At 32.4% G+C, this 22,395-nt stretch overlaps 1 protein-coding gene and 1 pseudogene across 2 annotated transcripts in view; both read left to right on the plus strand.

Annotated features, from left to right (window-relative positions):
• LOC145567222 (serine/threonine-protein kinase ATM-like) overlaps positions 1-9,612 on the plus strand; it is a 48,845-nt pseudogene extending 39,233 nt beyond the window's left edge. The window contains exons 61-79 of the transcript XR_014095529.1: positions 349-432; positions 1,397-1,477; positions 2,247-2,336; positions 3,390-3,452; positions 3,711-3,851; positions 4,025-4,081; positions 4,211-4,270; positions 4,433-4,527; positions 4,633-4,741; positions 5,465-5,554; positions 5,764-5,843; positions 5,925-6,003; positions 6,099-6,145; positions 6,217-6,316; positions 7,138-7,269; positions 7,366-7,500; positions 7,587-7,652; positions 8,548-8,691; positions 9,281-9,612. The product of XR_014095529.1 is annotated as a serine/threonine-protein kinase ATM-like (transcript). The remainder of the gene's footprint in view (positions 1-348; positions 433-1,396; positions 1,478-2,246; positions 2,337-3,389; positions 3,453-3,710; positions 3,852-4,024; positions 4,082-4,210; positions 4,271-4,432; positions 4,528-4,632; positions 4,742-5,464; positions 5,555-5,763; positions 5,844-5,924; positions 6,004-6,098; positions 6,146-6,216; positions 6,317-7,137; positions 7,270-7,365; positions 7,501-7,586; positions 7,653-8,547; positions 8,692-9,280) is intronic.
• A 7,816-nt stretch (positions 9,613-17,428) lies between these two features.
• LOC145568342 (putative inactive poly [ADP-ribose] polymerase SRO5) lies at positions 17,429-20,486 on the plus strand. Its single transcript, XM_081627772.1, has 5 exons — positions 17,429-18,081; positions 18,193-18,443; positions 18,540-18,670; positions 18,773-18,871; positions 20,073-20,486. Exons 1-5 carry the CDS (start codon positions 17,552-17,554, stop codon positions 20,124-20,126), a joined length of 1,065 nt encoding a protein of 354 aa, XP_081483898.1. The 5' UTR covers positions 17,429-17,551; the 3' UTR covers positions 20,127-20,486.
• The last annotated feature ends 1,909 nt before the right edge of the window (positions 20,487-22,395 follow it).

Below are 22,395 nucleotides of genomic sequence, written 5' to 3' on the forward strand. Positions count from 1 at the left end.
TGGAGCTAAAATACTTTCCATTAGAGCACATCAAACACTCTTGTTAAGTGCAATTTTGATGATGTAACTGGGCAGAAAAAATGGATGTATTGACAATAGCAATGAGATGAAAGGAAAATTACGTACAGCGGTAGTTTTACTGCTTGTCTAATGTAAAAGTTCTACAAATATTTTCACTGTTGTACTTGTACTTCATCAGCCATATAACAGGTGGTTGTAACTATGAATTCCACCATTTAATCTTCTGTAGTAATTTTGTTTCCGCCTTTATAAGCATAAACTTTTGTATAGAAAGTGTGATTCATTCTCAATATCCAGCTTCTGAGACATTTTTATTTTATGTTTCAGGATGACAGAGATAAATTTTTGAACCTGGCACTTGATGGATATAAACATTGCCTCATCTTAGGGGAAAAATACGATGTCAGAGTGGTTAGTTTTCTATTTGTTGTGCTCTGGTACTTAATGCTTGGACGTTTCTATTCTTCTCTTCTTTTGTGATAAACATACATGTCAAACCCTATAGGAATTTCTGACGCTGGAGCTTGCCAGTGATAAAATTAGAACAAAAGATAGGGAGTATTTGTTTACTAATATACTTTCTTAAATGCTATCTACATCATTTTTATATATAAATGATACTCCCTCCATCCCATAAAGATGTCCATGTACTCCTTTTCGGGTGTCCCAAAAATTTGTGCCCATTTGTGAATCATTCCATTTTTGTCATGTGGTTTTAGACAATTATACCCTTAAAAATTTTGTCCTACCTTTTTGTACCAAAAATTGTATTATAACAAAGATGTTGACATGTTATTGGATTTTTGCACCATTTCACATTTTTGCATTTGCACTATTGCACATGTACCAAAAATTGTACTATAACAAAGTAGTAGCACATGTACCAAAAATTGTACTATAACAAAGTAGTAGCACATGTACTTGTCATTAAATGCAAACAAAGGGATCTTTCTTTTCCTTATTTCTCGTGCAAAGTGAGAAATGAACACATCATTATGGGACGAAGGGATTAATATAATTCAATTTATATGGTCTCATTGTTTTTCTATTCTTTTGAAAGTTTGATCCTGTAATTTAGATTTGTTAAGTAAATATACCATAAATAAATCTTGTTTCTAAATACATTTTAAATGAATCTATGATATATGTTGTAGAAATTATATCTGCTAAATGAATTTAAAGATACAAATAATTCAATTGTGACCCAAATTTTAGTTATAATTACATCTTAATCATTATCTAACCTCTAATTATTACAAAATTATTTATATAGTTGCTGGCATGTTGTGTCGAGGCACACACTTTATTTTTTTCTCGTATGCCTGATTGACTCCTGTGTTAGCTGTAATTTATCTAGTTTCTATCATTATTTCAGGTATTCCGACTTGTTTCAATCTGGTTTGGCCTCTCTTCTAGGCAAAATGTTATTAAGGCAATGGTTAACACTGTTAATGAGGTATGTAAATGTTATTGCAAAGCAATATTAGTGTATTAATCATATGTCAGTGCTTAAAAGCTCAATGTTATACAAGTGAATGTTTGATTGTTTGACATCAAATCATTTCTTCTGTCTGGTATTCCAGTTTGTGCCCTCTCTTCCTAAGTTCCAAGGCCTGCAAATAGTGTAATCATGAGGGATCTAGACTTGTGCTTTGCCAGTTCTTTTCTGAAAGCAATTTAGAATTCTCCAATGAATATCTGGAACTCAAAAGGTTAATTTAAAATGTATTAGAATCATTAGTTTTCATTTTATTATCTATCGATAGGCTGTCACGGTAAATATTAATTAACCGATAGAAAATTAGAGGGAACAAATACTAAAATGATCTGAGATGGCTACTTGTCTGTAAAATGGATTGTTTCAAATTATGATGGTTTATTGGCTTTCTCTTATTACCTAATCTCTCCTCTTACTAGGCCCTTTTGCTTCATCTCCAAGCGAATCCTAAAAGCCTTATCTGTATCTATGCTCAACTGAAATCATCCCATCCCCTATACTCAATGCTACCTGGAGGTAGAAAGCCTACACGGCGTGAAAGTGATATCAAGAAAGACAGTTTCATTTTGCATTGTTGTGTATCCATTCTTGTCATGATTCATGTGCATTGTGATTGACTGCCAGCTTTTTTATTTTGTATTTCAGTTTCCACAGGACTATTATTCTGAAATTTTAATCTGTCATAATTTGCAATCATATTTGTTAATTTTGAAATTCATGTTTGTAGGTTCAGTCGTACAAATTTATACCACTTGTCTACCAGATTGCATCTAGGATGGGCGGCACAAAAGAAGTTCAAGGTCCCCATAGCTTTCAGGTATACCAGAATGCATACTTCAGCAGCAACAACACTGTCTACTAGATTTTTGGCTTTTGCAGATAGATTTTTGTATAATTGATGCCAAAAGTCCTGGAGAGACCTATGATGTGAGGATATTTGATATCTTAGATTAATTTAGAGATTTGAACACTTCAAGGGAAAGCATCTTTGTAGAGGTGATCAAAGGGCGAGCCGAAGGATTAAAAATCATCTCACTAAGTTGGGCCGGGCAGGGTTTGGGCTGAAAATGTTTGCCCAAAAGTCCAAACCCATATATTTAGACCGGGCTTTTGGGCTATTTTGAACCAGCCAAAAGTATTAGATAAAAATGTTTAAAATGCATGTCCATAGCCCGCCAAAAGCCCGGCCCATCTTGATCACCTCTAGAGACTTGTAAGTTTGAACCATGCCCGCCGTACTAGGGTTGAGCATCATAAAGAGAGAATGACTCTCTGCAAAACAAAACAACCCAACCTTTGGAGAGACTTGTATTTTCAACGTGCATAGAAAAAGTCAGCTGCAATCATAATCACAGAAAAGGCCTCAGTTGAGTCAGTTCCATAAATGACATCGTTGGGTTACCGCATGTTATTAGTGATGCTACTCTTGCAGTAGCATCCTTCATTCTTTCTAAAGTAGCCGGTCTTTCTCCTGATAACTTTGTTCAAGAGTGTATTTCTCCTGTTAACTTTATTCAAGAGAGTCTATTTCTAAAGAGAGAGAGAGTAATGTTAGCTGTTTAAATCTGCAGAAGAGAGAGGACAGAGTAGAGTGTAGGATAGTTATGGCGATGGTGGATGTGATTTGATAGAAACTACTGTTATGCTCTTAGTTTCATTATATATAGGGATTAATAGATTTGTAGATTCTATTTTAACTTATCTTACACTTCCCGCGCAGCATTGTTTAGAATTAGAACAGTCTCCTTGTTCAAGTTAAGTCTAAGTATATGCTTCTGTTCAAAACCCAAATACAAGTTGGCTTAATAAATTCTTGATGCGAGAGCTCTTTTTACAATATAGCTGACTGACTACCTAATAAATCATGCAGTTTGCTTTGGCTTCACTAGTGAAGAAAATGGCCATTGAGCACCCATATCACACCTTACTGCAGGTATATTGTATTTTGTATCCAGTATTCTCTGTAATGATATTATATAGGTTCAGGGAAAAGGGCAATGTTGTTTTCAGCCTTTCCATTTCATAGCATATTCTCAATTTCATATTCCTCTTTTTTTTTTTTTTTTTTTTTTTTTGGGGGGGGGGGGGGGGGGGGGGTGATAGGGAGGGGGTTCAATAATTTCCACTTAAGGTGATCCCTTGTTTTTTTTCCCTTCACCTCACCACTGTATCATTTATCTCTTGGAATCAGCTTTTGGCTCTTGCAAATGGTGACCGGATAAAGGACAAACAACGTAGTAGAAACTCGTATGTGGTTGATGTAGATAAAAAGGTTGCCGCAGAAAATCTTTTGAAAGTGTTACTAGCACATCATGGGAACATTATTAGACAGGTAAACATGTACTATAATTAAGTAATGTAGGTGACCATTTTGTTGTTGACCCTTTCAAGTTGCCAGTTTGGTTTGAGCTCCAAGGTTTGATTAAAGTACAATTATGTTGATGGTCACTATACAATAATGACCTGCTGTTTTGATGATCTATGTGGTTATTATGTGTCACATAGATGAAACAACTGGTGGAGATTTATATTAGACTAGCCGAGTTAGAGACAAAGAGAGAGGTTAGTTCTTCTTCTTCCCCTTTGATATCCTAGATTTAAACCCTTGAATTTTTTGAGCCTTCTAACAATCTGAATATAAATTGTAATGGTAGCTTTTTAAAAGATTACTGAATCTTATTTTGTTAACAGGATACCAACAGGAAGGTTGGCCTTCCAAGAGACATTCGAAGTGTCCGGGAACTTGAACTTGTATGTTCAATACCATGATTCCTTTTTTTTTTTTTTTTTTTTTTTTTTGAAGAAACAATACCAATACCATAATTCTTGGTTGCATACAGTAAATATCATAGTCTTAGCACTTTATGTGATTATAAGTTTGCTTGATAATAAATCTGCTACACTGAATTTCAGGTACCAGTGTTGACATCCAATGTCTCTGTTGACCGTAGTTGTCAATATAGTGAAGGGACGTTTCCCTACTTCAAAGGATTGGGTGATTCTGTTGTGTATGTTCAATGAACTTTAAATCTCAAGTTTGTTGTTCCTGTTACTTCTGATCAGTATTTGAGCAATGTGTATAATCATTAAGTTGATGAACTTGCCTTGTGTAGAGTGATGAATGGTATCAATGCTCCAAAAGTGGTTGAGTGCTATGGTTCTGATGGTAAAATATATAGGCAATTGGCAAAATCTGGAAATGATGATCTGAGACAAGATGCGGTATTTTGTTCAACCTGAAGTTTCAGTTCTTTATCTCATCTTTTTGTACATCTTTCAGTCGTAATTTATTGTTATCTTATCTGCTTCTTAAGTCTTGATTTGTCTATTTGATTTTCTTTTTCGTTCATAATTGTTTGCATATGTGATGATGTTCTGTCCTCGTCTCTTATCATTTAGCATATGCTTTCCCTGACATTGTCTTTTCTGTCATTGTAACTTTGTTCCTGACTTCCAGGCTACTTACTCAAAAAATAATTTGGGATTTTGTGTAGATGAAGATGAAGATAATGTTGGACTGAAAATCTTTAATTTTTGGTTCTTTCCGGGAAATACTATGTTATTTCTCGTAGTCCTTTATTGTGTGGTTGTTTTCTAATTTTGCAAAATTGTAATGAGCTTTTGGCAAGTACTTACGAAGTATATAATTTCCTATTAAAAGAAGAACATAATATATAATAACTAATTATCTTTTTATCTCTCCTCTTCAATGTTGTAATTTGAATAAAAACAATCTCCTGTTTAACTAGGAGCATTTTGTCTTGGAAGTTTTTCAGTTCCAGAAACATATATATTGGCAAACCTTGGCTGAAGCAATCTTTGATACTAATCATGGAATCTGAAGTTTCTGCTGCAGATATCATTTACTTGCTACAATTCTTATTCCTGTGTTTATATATTTATTTGGTTTTTATTGTTAGACATCATTTTTTCTGTGGCTAACAGGTCATGGAGCAATTTTTTGGCTTGGTCAACACATTTTTACATAATAATCAAGACACGTGGAAAAGAAAATTAGGAGTACGCACATACAAGGTATGTACCTTCTATTCTAAGGTATTCTAAGGTTGTTTCTTCTTCTCAAAATCAATGATATCATAGTGAGTCTCTTCATGAAGGTGATTTAAGCTCATAAAATGACTAAAAGTTGAATGTAGTTGGCAAAGTATCTGGCTTACTGGTATCCGTAAGTGCAAAAGTTTAAGATGAGGTTCTCTTTGACTAATATTGAGAGGGCTGTGCAGGTTGTCCCTTTTACTCCTAGTGCGGGTATTATTGAGTGGGTAGATGGTACTCTTCCCCTGGGTGAATATCTTATAGGAAGGTAAGTTTGATGTGCAATAGATTATCCTACTCCATGTATGTTTTGAGTTATGATAGATCTCAAATGTTTATTGCTGGTCAGCTCACGTAATGGAGGTGCACATGGGCGCTATGGTGCAGGAGATTGGCCATTTTCTAAATGTCGGGAGCACATGATGAATGTAAGTCTTTTTATCATCCTATTCTAAGTTTTCCTCCAGTTTTAACTTTCAAAAGTTGAACATCTTGATTAAATCTATGTAATTGATTCTCATAGGTGAAAGACAAGCGCAAGGCATTTCAGGAAGTGTCTGAAAATTTCAGGTACTGGTCACCTTCAGATAATCCGCTTAGAAATTGGGGGCTCTATCTGGCTGACGTGATGATTATTGCAGGCCTGTCATGCATTTCTTCTTTCTTGAAAGATTTTTGCAGCCAGCTGATTGGTTTGAGAAAAGATTGGCTTACACTCGGAGTGTGGCAGCCAGCTCAATGGTGAGGAATTGAGGATTCCAATTTCTCGTTTTGACATTTAAAATAAATTGATTAGTTGATAAAAAGTCATGGAAAATCAACAAGAGATAATCTAATAGCTACATTTCAATCAAATCAAATTTAAAAATTCCTTTTCTGCAAAGCTATGATCATTGCAAAGCTACAATCATTGCTGAATATTCTTCATACCCTCTTTCATGTCATGTTTTATTGCTTTCTTCAACAAGGAGGTCTATAGCTCTATTGTAGCAGTGAAGATGAACTCTGTCAGATCATCTGATAGTAGTAGAAAAAATTAACCTCTTTTTTTAATCCACATAAATCGTTACCTTATAAATAACTTCAGCCATCATAGTAACTATCTTTAGTTGGGCCTTGGCTTCAAACCTTAATGAAAATCAACTGAAATGGAAAAATTCTCAAAAGATTCCAACAGAGTTGAAATGAAGGTGACATCATTGGATGAAAACATGTACGCACCAAGATTTTTGTTTTAACCCTGGGCCCTACCAGTGGAGTTGCTGATAAAAATAGTTATTATATGTTCAATCAACCTCTTAACTGCATTGACCTGATTGGCTTCAAAATACCTGTAGTTATGAAATTTCTATATACTTTCTAGGGTAAACTTCCACCAGACCAATTAAAAGATTAAGGAGATTCTTTCGCTTGCAAGTGCTGCAGTACACCTTAAATTTTCTCTTCATTTACATACTTGAGTGTATTATTAACAATCTAGGCTGCTATTTGCTTCAGCTGCAAACAGTGAGTTTTATCTTCTATAGAGAATTTCCAATGCTCACAAAGTTTCTCTTTTATAGGTAGGCTACATAGTTGGACTGGGGGATCGACATTCTATGAATATATTAATTGATCAGGCTACTGCAGAAGTTGTTCATATTGATCTTGGTGTAGCTTTTGAACAGGGCTTGATGCTTAAAACACCAGAGAGGGTTTGTCTATGAATTCATTGCTTTTTTTTCATTACTATGGTGTTACCTGTGTTATTATTCTCTGCTTGATTGTGTGAGTTCATCTATCTTTTCCAGGTACCATTCAGGCTTACACGAGACATCATAGATGGGATGGGCGTCACTGGAGTTGAAGGTGTTTTCAGAAGATGTTGTGAGGAAACACTTGCCGTGATGCGAACAAATAAAGAAGCTCTCCTGACTATCATTGAAGTACTGCCAACTCATAAATTCTCTTGTCTTCACGGATTTTAATAAGCAATTTAGTATTTTATAGTTACCTTCTTATCACCATGCAGGTTTTCATTCACGATCCTCTTTATAAATGGGCTCTATCTCCACTGAAGGCACTACTGAGGCAAAAGGTAATTTCTTTTATGCAAATCAAGAAAGCGGTCCAAAACTAAGTGAGGAATAGTAATAGTAGCTTTCAACATTCCACCTAAGTTAAACGTGCAATCGATAGTTTCGTGGACGACATCAAGATCACACTTGCTAGTGCAGTTATTAAGTTTTTGAAAATGACCCAAAAAAAATTCCTGAATAACACGCATCAGTTGATAAGGACGACCTGGCAAGAGGGTCGTTCAGACTTCAGAGTCGTCATACTGGGCTTAATTCAATTTGTCTGATTCTGGTCTTATCTGGGGTGATCAAACATTCCAGTCTTTTGCCAATTAGGTTATTGTAAGACATTAGTCAAATATTAGGCGTTTTAATAAGGATCATGTCATTTTTAAACTATCATCAGTTTGCATCAAATTCTGGTTATAATTGTTTTGGGTCAAGTTTAAATTGAGTAATTGGGCATGGGTCATTTTAACCGGCTCTAGAAAAGACCATTTTAAGAACCCCCCCCCCCCCCCCCCCCCCCAGTGTTCATCACAGATGTGCTCACTCCCTAAATACCTTAGACTGTATCCTGGGTGTTCTGACCTCCTGGGTGGGAACTATGCCTGATGTCGAGTGGACATGAGGTAACTGGCTGCTATTTCTGGTCTAGCTAACACTCAGAGTCTCAGACAGAGACCACATGTAACATAAGTTATCATCTTTTGTGAATCTTATTTCAACGTATTGTGTAGTAGAAATCCTTTATACTTTGTATAAAGTAACCTTTTATATATTTATTTTTATTTGCGCAAGCATGTGCTGAAGTATAAATAAATGAAAAATATTGATAAATTAGAAATGAATTTGTGCATCAGTGTTTACAATGTGAAAGTGATGCTCATCCATCATGTATTTTGCCTTTGGCAGGAAACTGATGAAGATTTAGAGACTAGCTGGGAAGACTCGCAAGATGAATGTGAGGGGAATAAGGATGCTGCACGTGCACTGATGCGTGTTAAACAAAAACTAGATGGATATGAGGATGGTGAAATGAGAAGTGTGCATGGACAGGTAAATTGAGTTGGTAATAATTAACACTGTAGATCGATAATCAAGTATATATTTACATCCATCCACTGTCGAGCCCAATCTTTCAGTCTTTCCTCTGTCCATTTTCTCAGTCTTTCCTTTGTTTATCTTATTCTTTTATATGAAGTCCATACTATTATATCCTTAATGCTGAACTTCCACTAACAAATCGAAGGCTAGTACAAGAACAGTCACCAAGCAGGATTTTTATTTTTAATTTTTTGTGCTTTTATAAGTATAATACCATCTTCTGTTTTGTAACTAACTGTGAAATCAATTAGTGGGGTTCATTAGCTCACTGACAAAAGTATTGCTAAATTGATACAGTTCATCAGAAACCTACAAGTTAAATTGCATCATGCCTTATGCTCAAGCCTCAGTTAATAATGTAGTTTATATATATATGATACCTGCTTCGCAGATGACTGTTTACAAGCTACTTTGCATTAGATTATACTGAATATGTTCGGAAACCTTCTTTCTTAATAGAAATCAAAGGTTAGCTAATTTTAGGTCATTTGAAGATGGTTATGTCTATTAGGAATCTTAACATCCTGTCTTTGTGTTGTAGGTTCAACAGCTGATACAGGATGCGATTGACCCAGAGAGGTTATGCAACATGTTCCCTGGATGGGGTGCATGGATGTGAAGAATCAAGTAATTAGCCCTCAAAATTCTCTGTATAGTTGGTCTTATGCTCTCTCCCTTCTCTTTTTTTCCCTTTCTCTGTATATCCTTTGTTGTCGAATACTCTAATGTGTCCATATTGAGGCTGTACATGACTATGTATATGAAGGTGTTGTGTTCTAGAATTGTACAGTGCGGCTCATTCAGTTTTGTGTACAAATCTTGTATCTGATGTGTAAATGAATGCATAGCAATCAAAGTTAGTTTCTTCAAGAACGTTGTCCTTGCCTTGTAACTTTAGATATCCTCAGTTCTAAAATTCTAATATAGTCTTGCAATATTTGTTCTGTAACATGATATTTTAAAGGGGGCGGGGAGAAAAAAAAATGTTGCACATTTAAGATTATTAAAGACTAGTAGTAAAAACGAACAAAATAAGAATGGAGTACTCAAAAGTGAGGTGCAACAAAATCTTCTTAATTTTCTTGTGGTAACCAAGGTGAGAATTGCCCGGTTGCCCTAACTTTATTTATTTGGTTAATGAGATTAAAATACAGCATAATTAAACTTTACTTATGACATAACCTTTTTATTGGACATTCGACCCTTTTACCTTCTTCATTTTGGTATCGAATGATCTTAATGAACCGTGAGTTTGACGCTCCAATGTACTGTACATATAAAAAATGTGAATCTTCCATGATAAAAAGGAGGATTCTAGATGGTTGGAGCTGCAACATTCTTGGAGAATAAGATACTTCAATAATTATATGGTGATCATGATACATATACATTTATACTATACAATATACATATATATAGTTGGGAAAAGAAAATTAAAAAGGAGGGTTTGGAATATTTTTGGATGAAGCTTATGGTAGTAGGAAACACCTTAATGGTGAAGTATCCAACTCACCATAACAATGAATAGTTTGATTGACCAATTAAAAAGATTTTGTTTATTTTGAAAGAAAAAGGCTATGAAAATTTAAATAATGTCTAAAGAAACACATACAAAATTTAAAAGGGAGGATGAAGATTTGATGTCCCTTTATTATTCCTTTCTCCTACATTCGGCTTTTGATAAAGTCTATTTTGGAATTCTTACCATCCTAAGAATCCAACGATGAGCGCATTTGGCTTAGGTTTGGCTATAGATTATTGCAATATTTACAAGCCTTTCAAATTCATTATTATATCTCATAATTTTTTTTGTACGATTTGAGGTGTGGTTGATAGGTCGTAATAATTTATGATAAAGATAATAAATTGATTGGTTGTAATATTTTTATAACATAAGAAAATGATAATGTCCATGGTGGTATTATTTATTTATTTTTCCTCTTTGTATAAACAATACTCAGACTGTATAATTATTCATTAATAATAATTCATTCTTTATTTCGCTTATTATGAGCATCTTAGCTTGTACTGCATGTTAATGGAAATTTTCAAAAACAAATACAAAAAAAGGAACATTATATTGCATTGCAGAGGTTGTGAATTATTTTTACATACAAATTTGATACATATACTACCATTGTCTATCGCTATTGATAGGATGTTGGAATCAAAAGGAAATGAAGTTCAGTATATGTGGCCTAATGTAATATAAATATATTTATAAAAATAATGTCACTTTCAAAGTATAAATGGTGTAATATGAGTAATCAAGTTCTTTAACTATAAATGAAATTAGGTATGGACGATTGGACGAATTACAGAGTTTATCACTTACAGAACAAGCTTGTACTAGCATTAATAATCCTATATATCTAATATGTAAAGATTAATAAAGGCTCAAGGTTTAGGATTATTAATGATCTACACCTACTAATTTAAGAGTACTACGGTGTAATTATGAAAAGAGAAATCAGATTACTTTATTTTCTTCGATGAGCTTATTACATTACATTTCTTAGCTTATTGCCAAGTTTTGAAAACTCCTATACTGTATGTTACAATTAATTTAAAAAGAACAAAACATGATTAGCTTTACAATTTATTTTCTTTTCCGTTTTATGACCTCTAATTTCTTGCTGAAGATAGGATTATATTAAAATTAAGTGAGTCAATTCAACATTATGTTTTTCATGTACAATTCTAAGTGGTGAGAAAAGTGATGCTAAATTATCCGATCCAATCATAATCCTTAAAAAAAAAACAAAAAACAAAAAGAAAAAAAATAAGGATGTAAAAGAAGAAATAATACTACATATATACTTTCATAGTTTCATATTATATTATGATTGCATGTTAGACCTTTTAAGTCCACTCAAGCCTAAATCAGTAACTGTTTGTTTCAGTTGGTATGCAACAATCATCCATCTAAATGAAGAAAAATAAAATAAAGGGTGAATATCAGATCATTGCATTTTGGAAATAAACTTCACTTGGAAATTTCTTGTCCCCTACCTTCCACCTTTAATTTGGTTGATAAAGCTTTAGAGAAAGGTTAATTAGTTCACTTTTATTTCAGAGAATTAAAGGGGAGAAATTTACTGCAAAATCAGAGCGTTACAACTTGTTTTGGAAGATGTCTAATTAGGGTTAGCACGCGGAACATTAGTTTTGGTATAATAAGAATATAAATGTAAAAAGTTATACTCATATATTGGTAAACATTTACAAAATAATATTGTCACGTGATTTTGTCATAAATTTTAGATTTGATATTAATGTTATATGTCAAAGGCTTAATTAGCTAGGATCAATGGATGTTTAAATTTCAATATAATTTGATGGATGGTACAATCAAAGTGATGATATGATATAATGATGTTTCAATAAAAAGGGTCGAGGCAAATAATGCAAGACCCTCATGTGGTTTTTGCTCTTTGTTTCTTTCATGCATGAAAGTTTTCTCGTAAATAAAAATAAAATAAAAGTAGATTGTATAAATTGATGTAACTATAGGGTAGAATGTGATAAGCAAAATGAATATAATACGTAATATGTATATTTTTTGTAAGAAAAATGAAATTTTTGTGTTATATTACTACGTACTCGTAGTTTGTTTTCCAATCTTCCTTGGCTTCATTCATACTATATGAAGTATAACAAAATATCATGCAATCTAGATAGAGATCATCGAGAAGGATTAAGGTTCGGTGGCGATGACTATGATTGTGTCAGTGTCGGTGACTGTGTCAATGTCGGTGACTGTGATTGTAACTGTGTCAGTGTCGGTGACAAAAAGAGAGAGTACGTATAAGATAAGTTACATACCATATATACATACGAGAACAAATCATAGAAGAACAAAGATTATACTTGGAGCTAGTATGTATATCGGATTTACATCTTTTATGCCCTAGCTAGCTATCAATTACTAATTTACTATATCAATAAATGACAAATAAAGATTTAAAGAAAATAATAATAATAAAATGACTTACCATATCACGAAACCTACATGAGATTTGAACTTTTTTCTTGTAAGGTCAACTACTACCATGTTAAATCAACAAACCTAGCCATTATGTGGGCCATGATAAAACGCTTAACACTTTATTAATCCTTCTTTAAAAGAGGATTTTCAACGGCTCAATTGCACAAAAACTCCAAATTGCAACAGTTAAGTCACAGCTATCCTTTCATTTTTGATCTATGGAATTGACAACATGCGTGATGAAGGTCATGCCAAAAGAGCATCGAATCACATACAATCCCAAACAGTTTTCACCCTAAAACAATGGGTAATATGAGTACGTAGTATACGTAGTACAATGATATAGTAAGTTGACTACCATTCCTCTATTATTTCAATATGGGACAGGCATTCTCAAATCGTATTTACATATTAGGAATATTTCATTTGGAGATACTTTTATTAAATTTCATTTGTATTCCTAGTACTAGGGGTGAGCAAATTGAGTATCCGGTCAAAATTTTAGGAGACCCGAAATTGGTTAGAACCAGTTCCTAAAATTCGAAATTGGAATTGGAACTGTCGGTCACCGGTTTCGATTTCGGATACCCATTTTTGTACATAAATGTTAAAATTAAATACAATTATAATACTAATATTTATTTTAATCCATTTTCATTTTAGAATTTAATTCTTATATTTGTATATGCACGAAGCTATTTTATTTATGTTAGGTTTTAATAATATACGGAGTATATGTTTATGTTAATTAATACATACATTCAACATATTTTTGTTTTTTTTAAATATATTTGGTTTAATATATAATAGGTAACCGATTACCCAACCGATTTCGAGTCCAAAAAACTGAGAATTGAAATTAGAACCGGTTGCAAGGAATTAGAATCGGTTGCAAGTCTTGCAACCCGTTCCTTAATTTATTAATTGGAATTGGAACCATCAGATCCATCAATTACGATTCCAAACCCGTCGGTTTCTAACCGATTCGGGTTTCAATTTCGAATACCCAGAATTTTTGCTCACCCCTATTGATTACGTATTACAAGCTAGATTGTTAGAGTAATGTACTAATGTCATAATATTGTGCTCTTGAAAAAAAAAATTATGATAATTCTTTTAAATGCTTTGGTAAATTATGATATGATTGACATCTTTCCTCCAATTGTGTTACACGATTAACTTTCTTTCTTAAACGTCAAATTACTTGTTTTGCAATCCTATTTGTTTTCGGAAAAGGTAAAAGCTAAGCTTCATTAATAATATGAAAGATCAACCCTAAAAATAAACGAACAACGCAAAGTCGGAAACGCACCGAATACCAGCCCCACGTTTCCTACGTGGCCATACTGGCCACAAAAAAGTACAATCATTATTCAGCTTATATACTTCTTGTGCAAGGCAATTCTTATTTAATTAATTTGACTTAATTACATACCTTTTTTTAATTATTAATTAGAAAAATTTCTGTTAAAGAAGGCTATGAAGATTTAAACGGTCTTTTATTTTTGATAAATTTTCATTTAAGTAACATAGTCAAATTCATGAACTAGGGGTATGTTTTATTCACTTTATTTTCACTCATTTCAAGTAAAAAAAGTTCAGTTATGTTCAGATAAGTTTAGTTAAGAAAAATTAAGTTAAGATGAGGGTTATGTAAGGTTAAATTACAACTAAAATAAGCTTGTTATCAGGTCTAATAAATTCAGGTAAGTTTAAATAAGGTCAGATAAGTAAAACTAGGTGAATAGAACAAACCCTTAGAGTGGGCTAATTTGAATGATATATTTTTTTATTTTTGAAGCAATTTTCAATGATATTTCAAGAATCTATTGCTATCAAATCATCATTAAAGCCAATTCATAGATGTCACAATTAAATAAATAAATTTTAAAAAATTTACGGTGTATTGGTATCGTTTTATGGAGTATTACAAAGCAATAATATTTTCGAATGTAATTTAGCGTAAGACCTTAATTGTAAGTGTCACTGAAGTGTGTTATATTCACCTAATTTTTACTTATCTGAACTTATCTGAATTTATTAGCCTTAGTTAGAACTTATTTTAGTTATAAATTAAACTTGGGTAGCCCTGATTAACCCTTATCACAAATTATCTGAACTTATTATATGAACTTATCTCAATTTATTAACCCTTATCTGAACTTAATAAGCCTGAATTAAGTGAAAATAAGGTGAACACAACAGAGCCTTAATCACTACATATTTATTTTGACAAATGGCAGCCCTACAATCTCATATTTGTTCGGTGGTTATGAAAATAAATAAATCAAGCAGTATTGAAAATAAATACAAAAAATACCCCGTATAATACAACCATTTTATGGCTTAATTCCGACAAATTTGCGTCAAGCGATCTCATGCATGCAAAACTTGCACTGATGTACGGTGAGACGGTATAATTGAAATAATAATTTTAGTCTTTATGAAGTTGCATGTAATTTGAGAGGTATGTGTATTATTAATTGTAAACAAAAACTGCATATTATCAATTTTAGCAACATTTAGCTGTTATTATGATTAATAAAACAATATAGATTAGCAAAAACATTTGTATACATCCGATACAGTAATATTACTATACATTGAGGTAATTTTTATCAAATTTAGAATAACTTGTACTCTTTTTTAGGTAACTTTTATCAATAAAGTATAAATAAATATCATTTATATCAGAATAACTTTTATAAAGCATAAATAAACTGTAAATCCGTTTTTTGTAAATGTTTGTCGTAGTATTCCATAAGATTGAAACCTGAAATCATATATAGATAAACATCAACATCATCATTAAACTAATGTTTGATTTATCAACGTCTTAATTCCTAAAGTGTATACTATACAAACAACCCATTGTTTACTTAGCAACAAAGAGTCCATATCTTCTCATCATTTACCATTCGGGTATTGAGATTCAAAGTCGTCACAAAATACCATTAAATCAAGTTGACAAAAACAATAAATTTTGCTAAAATTATGCAACCAACAAAAGTATTAACCTTAATCCTTTACACACCCTTGCCCCACGTTTCTTACGAGGCTCTAACAACATACAATTATCAACCCCATTATTCAACTAATTTACTTCTCATGCAAGGATGCATTATTTTCCAATAAACAATTATTTATCAAGTATAACAGTTGATAATTAATACGTATTTAATATATTTATATACTTCTCAAGCAAGCTAAGGATAATACATTATTTTCCACGTATAACATACATACGGACATACGGTTAATAATTAATACATATTTCATATATATTTATATACTTCTCAAGCAAGCTAATTAAGGATAATACATTATTTTCCAAGTATAACATACGGTTAATAATTACTCCGTAATACATATTCTGTATTTTTATTTACTTCTTATGCAAGGATACATTACTTCCCAATGAATAATTATTTTCCAAGTAAATAACAATTAATAATTATTGAGTAATACTTATTTACTTCTCATGCAAGGATACATTACATCCCAGTTAATACGGAGTATGTACTTTCCAAGTATATCAGTTAATAATTACGGAGTAATACGTATTCCATATTTATTATTAAGAAGTACGAGTACGGAGTATGTACTTTCCAAGTATATCAGTTAATAATTAATACAAATTTCGTTTCTCAATATAAAAAACAGGAAATTTTCCTTTTTTAATTATCTCACTTTTATCAACTAAATGTATACTTAAAGTGTTACTCACTTTTCAAGTTTGAAGTTTGAACTATTTCCCATTAAAGACTTGATAAAACTTACCTATACCTGATTGCCTAGGACTAAATATTTTATTTGAAACTCGAATTATACCCAAAATCATTTAATCCAATTTGATATGGTTCAAATTGACCCAATAATTAGTGAATATAATGATGTTATTTTATTAATTAGAACCAAACATATTTCAACTATACTGAGACTAGAAATAATATTTTGAATGAGTATTACTTGAATTTGTCCAAACCAAATTCATCTTATGCAAATCTAATCCAAACAATCTAATTACCGCCCCCAAAACTCAATTAATTTACGTAAATCTCTTAAACTCTGTAACCCAATTAATTTACTCATCTGATTCAAATCCAATCCAAATAATCTAATTACCACCTCAAAACCCCAACTAATTTACGTAAAATCTCATAAACTCTGTAACTCAGTTAATTTATGTAAAATCTTAAAAACTTTATAACCCAATTAATTTACGTATTATGCTATTACATTCACTTTCTTAAAACTCAGATCGTATGTTTTTTAGGAGTAAAATATCCGAATATTTTACCTTTACCCAAAAAAAAAAAAAAAAAAAAGGATAAAATAGTCAATTCACCTCAACCTCCATAGAGGCCCCACTAGATACCGCCTCCCTCCCCAAGTTTCGAAGTCCATAATATTTTAATTAAAAAAAAACACTTTCTTAATTTAGTAAAACGACGGCAAACTCAGAGTTAGATATTTCCTATTATCCACCCAAAAAATAAAAATAAAAATAAAAACAATTTGCGAAATTAAACCGCCTAATTTAAAAAATCCATAAAACCGCCTTTAAAAAATAAAAACCGGAACCAGTTACCTTTGAAGTCGGTTCATCTCTTACGTAAATTCTTGCCCTTTCTCTCTCCTCCTTATATAAATACAACCCCACTATTTTCATTCTTTTATTATTTCCGACAATTCATATTTCTTTCATGAAAACTATTTTTCTGAAATAATCACAAATTTAGATGAGAAAATTTTGAATTTCATTCCATCATAAATTCTCAAATCAAAACTCTTTGATTTTGATTTTCTGCAAATTTGATAATAATGGAAGCATACAATGTCCAACACTTTGAATTCCCCAAGAATTTCATCACCATCGATTACGACAATGATTCCTCCTCCGTCTCCGATTGCGAAAGCGGCATCACCGGCGGCGGTACGGCGTCGGTGACGTCATCATCTTCCTCCGGTGACCGCCGGCGGGGAATCTTCGACGAATCTCTCGCAGTTGAGCTCAGTGACGATGAAAGATCCTCCGAGGTGATTCGCCGGAGATTCCTCTCGGCAATGGAGGATGAGACGGAGGTGGTTTCCGTTCATCGGAGGAATTGGTCGTCGGATTTTTCAGCTCAAGCTAGGGTTCAGTCGTTTCAGTTTCACTCCAAAGGTTTGGCTGCTAAGCTTGGCGGCAGCGTTAATGGCGGTGATTCAAACTCCGCCATTAAATTCGCTTGGTATGGCGGTTCTAAAGAGAGGATTCAGCGCATTTTAGCTCGCGGTTTTAGCTTCCTTGACCTCGAACACAACAATAATGCCGCCATTTTTCTCTCTCCTGATCATTCCCCTGCTCGAAGGTAATAATCAAAATCAACTGTTCATCTTAATTTTAACAATTATTTCTCAATTCAATTCAATCACAATTTATTCTGATTTTTCTGATTATTTATTTTGATTAAATTTTGTAGTGTTGAGAAGGCGATTCCAGACGAAAATGGAGTAAGGCATTTGCTATTATGCCGAATTCTTCTCGGAAAATCGGAGTTAATTCTCCCAAACTCAGCTCAAACAGAACCAAGTTCCGATGAATTTGATTCAGGTGTTGATGATTTTGAGAATCCAAACAAGTACATAATCTGGAGTACAAATATGAATTCACACATTTTGCCTGAATATGTTGTTAGTTTCATAACTCCACCGCCTTCTTCTCCTTCAAGAGGTAAATCCCACCGCTCCTTTTTCGGCCCGTCCTCGAGTAATAGTCACGTATACTATTTTGGATTGTATTAATTAGATTTCGTTTTGTTTATAACAGGGAATTCGCAAAATCGGGTGAAAATGCCAGCATCCCCTTGGATTTCTTTTCCAGCATTAATCTCAGTTTTGGGGAGATTCTTGCCTGCTGATGCTATTTCCTTGATCAGCAAGTATCATTTGGAGTATAAAGTATGTCTTTAACAACTTTAATTGTTAATTTAATTTAAATCATTATTACTCTGTTTTTATAATTAAGCTAATTGTATTTATTTTGTTAATTTTTAATTTCAGGAAAAGAGGATTTCAAGACCAGAGCTTATAAAAATAGTGAGACAGATAGCAGGGGATAAGCTGCTGATTGCTGTTATTAAATCTTGTAAAGGCGCTAAGGTAAACATTTTTAATTTTCGGTCACTTCGGATTTATTGCTTATATCGAAATGCATGATCAAATCATATGTCGGTTTTACGGATTTGAAATTGCATGATAATATTATGTTTAGTGATTAAGGAATCAATCAATTAAAATCTTAATTTCATAAGTGAAATCGATTTAGAGTTTAAGGAATCCGTGATAAAATTATATGTCGATTTTTATGAATTTGGAATTGCATGATAAAATCATGATTAGAGTTTACGGGTATTGAAATGTTATAATAAAATCGTGTGTCACTTTTTACGGGTTTTTGATATACGTGTATGTACATGCCGAATATCATTTAAAGATCCTATGTTTGGATTAAAAAATTGAAGTCGGTTAAGAGACGTTTAAATATTTTAGTAGTAGGTCGGCATCTTGTTCATGTTCATACAAATCCGTATAAAAATAAGTATTTATTATTATTAAGGGATCAAATTCAGGGTACTTATTCATCCCTTATTCAACACACTTTTAAGAGTAGAATCAGATTCAGATTATATTTGACAAATGTACATGTATTTTATAAATTATAGTGCTCTCAATTTGACAAATTGTGCAAATTGGGAAAATGCATTATTGTCGTGAGCTTGATACACCTTATCGATTACATTTGGTGGTTGCTGCTTGCTTGCATGCTTTCCGTGTTCCTTTCGTTGTTTCGGTCATTTCCGATTTTTTCCCCACGTCTATATTCGGCGCGTCTTTACGATACTTCGTATAGAAGTTAACTAACTTGGCTGGTAAAGTGTTGGCTGAACGGGTGGACCAAATTTCGTTTGTAACACCGAATCATATACGTAGTATGACTACATTATATTTGTTGGAATTTTAAATAAATTGCATACAACCTACACTCAAATGATTTAGAGGTAGTCTGTATTTTGTGATTTTTTTTTTTTTTTTTTTTTTTGAGGGAAAGTATTTTGTGATTATATGCATATCATTTATAAAAATCGTGTCATTATTAACTATGATTGTTTAGACCGTATTTATCAAAAAAAAAAAAAAAAAAAAAAAAAAAAAGATTGTTTAGACCGTTAGATTGCATATATTTAGACTTGGTCTAATAGAGTAAGATTTTTCTTAATTCGTGTACTAGCCTATTTGGTTATACATGGTCAATATGGAATTATAATAAGCTAATTTGTTTTTCCCTTCTTACGTTACGCAGGAATTGAAGATGCCATTTGGTTTCTTTCGCAGTAGGAACACTAACAAGGACTAGAAATTGAATTTTTTGGGGGGAAGGAACGAAGTTGTAACGCATGAAGAGTGTTATAGGGTTTAATTCATGTCATTTTGATTTGTTACAGTTGTAAATTTGTATTTTCGGAAATGGGTGGGGCGATATGGATCGGATATGATATAGAAGAAGAAAAAGAAGAAGAAGAAGAAGAAGAATTAACATGAATGGATACATGATTAGCATTAGTTTGTAGTGATCCTAAATGCTCAAAGAGCGTATGATGTAGTGGTTGTTTCTGTATTGATAGATTAGAGCATATACTTGTTTCAAATCTTGTAATAGAACAATCTTTTCACTACTGTGAAAGAAAAGCAATGAAAGGGGTGACTTAAATGATAACTCTTCAACTTTCTTCTACTTTCGTTTCCCATTTTTTTGGGTTTTATCTACTTCGTACAAGACAATGAATATGCAGAGTATTAATTATCTATTTATCTTACATTACATTATAAATAACGAGTTTAAATATATAAGATTTAAGATATTATCATTATCTTGCTATTAGAATGTCTCGTATGTTGATTGAGATTGAGAAAACTTCGTGTATCTCAACTAAAAGGACTAAAATGATACTTGTACATGGTATTTGCATATCTTATATGAAACGATACATAGATTTGTCATATCTTTTCCAAGACGATACATACATAAATCAATATTGCATGATTGATAGACAAACATCTGTTTTATACGGTGATACATGAAATATTATGAAAAAAAAAAAAAAAAAAAAAAAAGTATTTAGTAATATTTATCTAAAACGATACATAATACATTAGTAATAGACAAGATTCAGAAGAAGAGTCAATTTGAATAAACAAGACACATGACACTGCCACACAAGAGCATATGGGAGGTTTAACAAATTAATATAGAAATAGATAGATAGAAATAGATGTCTCAACACTTAAAGAAGGGATAATTAAAAATGTAGCAATATTATTAAAAGAAGTAAACATGAAAAAACGGTCAATGAACAAGCTTACTCAACTCAAGGGGCACGTGAAGAGAGAGAGAGAGCAATCAAGGGGCACGTGAAGAGAGAGAGAGCAATCAAGGGGCAGCAGAGCACTTGCACAACGGCCTGAGAAAGCGTCCGCAATGTCGAGCCCACTACAACCCACCCACAGCAACTCACCAAAACCGTGGGTGGGGTGACTCGTGTTTTCCTCGTGTTAAAACCGTGTGTTTGTGTTAACTAGGGTTTTTTTTTTTTTTTTTGTTAAATTTTACTTGTATATTGGATATGAATATGATTTTTATGATTATGATCACCTGTGGTGTGGTCCAACTGAATCTAATTTTATTAGTTTTATTGGAGGGCTCTAACAACATCAATTATTTGCCCAACTTGGGTTATTATATGTTCAATTGGATTGTTGGATAGCTGGATTGTTAGCTATGGTTATTTATTGTTTTGTTGATTGTTCCAATATGGTATTGTACATTTGGAGAATATGCTTTGTATGAAAGATTTTTTTTTTTTTTTTTTTTTTTTTTTTTTTTTTTTTGTCAATTACTATTAAAAAAGCAAAAGAAATTATTATATCATAAACAATTCACTTCTTTAACTGATATTCTTAAGCATCTATGCAGTCACAAGTTTATAAAGTGATAGAAATACCGTTTTAAAGTACATTCTATTCACTTGCTTCTCATGGCTTTTTTTTTTTTCTTTTAACTTATCTCAATTTACTAGAATTCATCAAAACTTATTTGAACTTAAAATTTTGCTCTTTACTTATTTTTCAAGAAGTTATCTAGGTTGTTCTTCCTAAAATTAGTGAATGACATAGACATTAGACACTATTAGACTTTAAATGATACTCTCTCGATTTCTTTTATGTTTTCCCCATTTCTAACACTACTAACTTTTGGTACAAGTGGGTTCGTTCTTCTGCCTTTAGTCTATCATACTCCGTAAATTATACTTTGTATGTGACAAACTCAAAGAGACAAACCATAGAGAGATGATATGGTAATACGCAAAGAGGAGAACCAGAATTGGAGAGATTACTTGGTAATTGCTATGAAGCCAACTCTAGCAACATTGGGCTGAAAAGTAGACAACTATTCACATACAAGCCCATTGATACTTATAAGCCTACTCCAATTCCAATTCTGCATTTGATGTTTGGATTTTCATCTTTCTAGCATAATATGAAGGCATGAAGCTATAATTTTCTATTATAATCCCTAAATATGTGCTCTTTTATCTCTATTTTTCCACAATTCTAAGGACTAAGGA

Source organism: Chenopodium album, chromosome 11 (genome assembly GCF_948465745.1).
Source record: "Chenopodium album chromosome 11, dcCheAlbu1.1, whole genome shotgun sequence".
NCBI lineage: Eukaryota > Viridiplantae > Streptophyta > Magnoliopsida > Caryophyllales > Amaranthaceae > Chenopodium > Chenopodium album.

Bases quoted from the DNA above. Each gene is read 5' to 3' on its own strand.
- LOC145568342 (XM_081627772.1), top strand. From the start codon at position 17,552: ATGGAAGCATACAATGTCCAACACTTTGAATTCCCCAAGAATTTCATC. The intron at 18,082-18,192 runs GTAATAATCAAA...TAAATTTTGTAG, and splicing joins GATCATTCCCCTGCTCGAAG to TGTTGAGAAGGCGATTCCAG. The intron at 18,671-18,772 runs GTATGTCTTTAA...TTTTAATTTCAG, and splicing joins AGTATCATTTGGAGTATAAA to GAAAAGAGGATTTCAAGACC.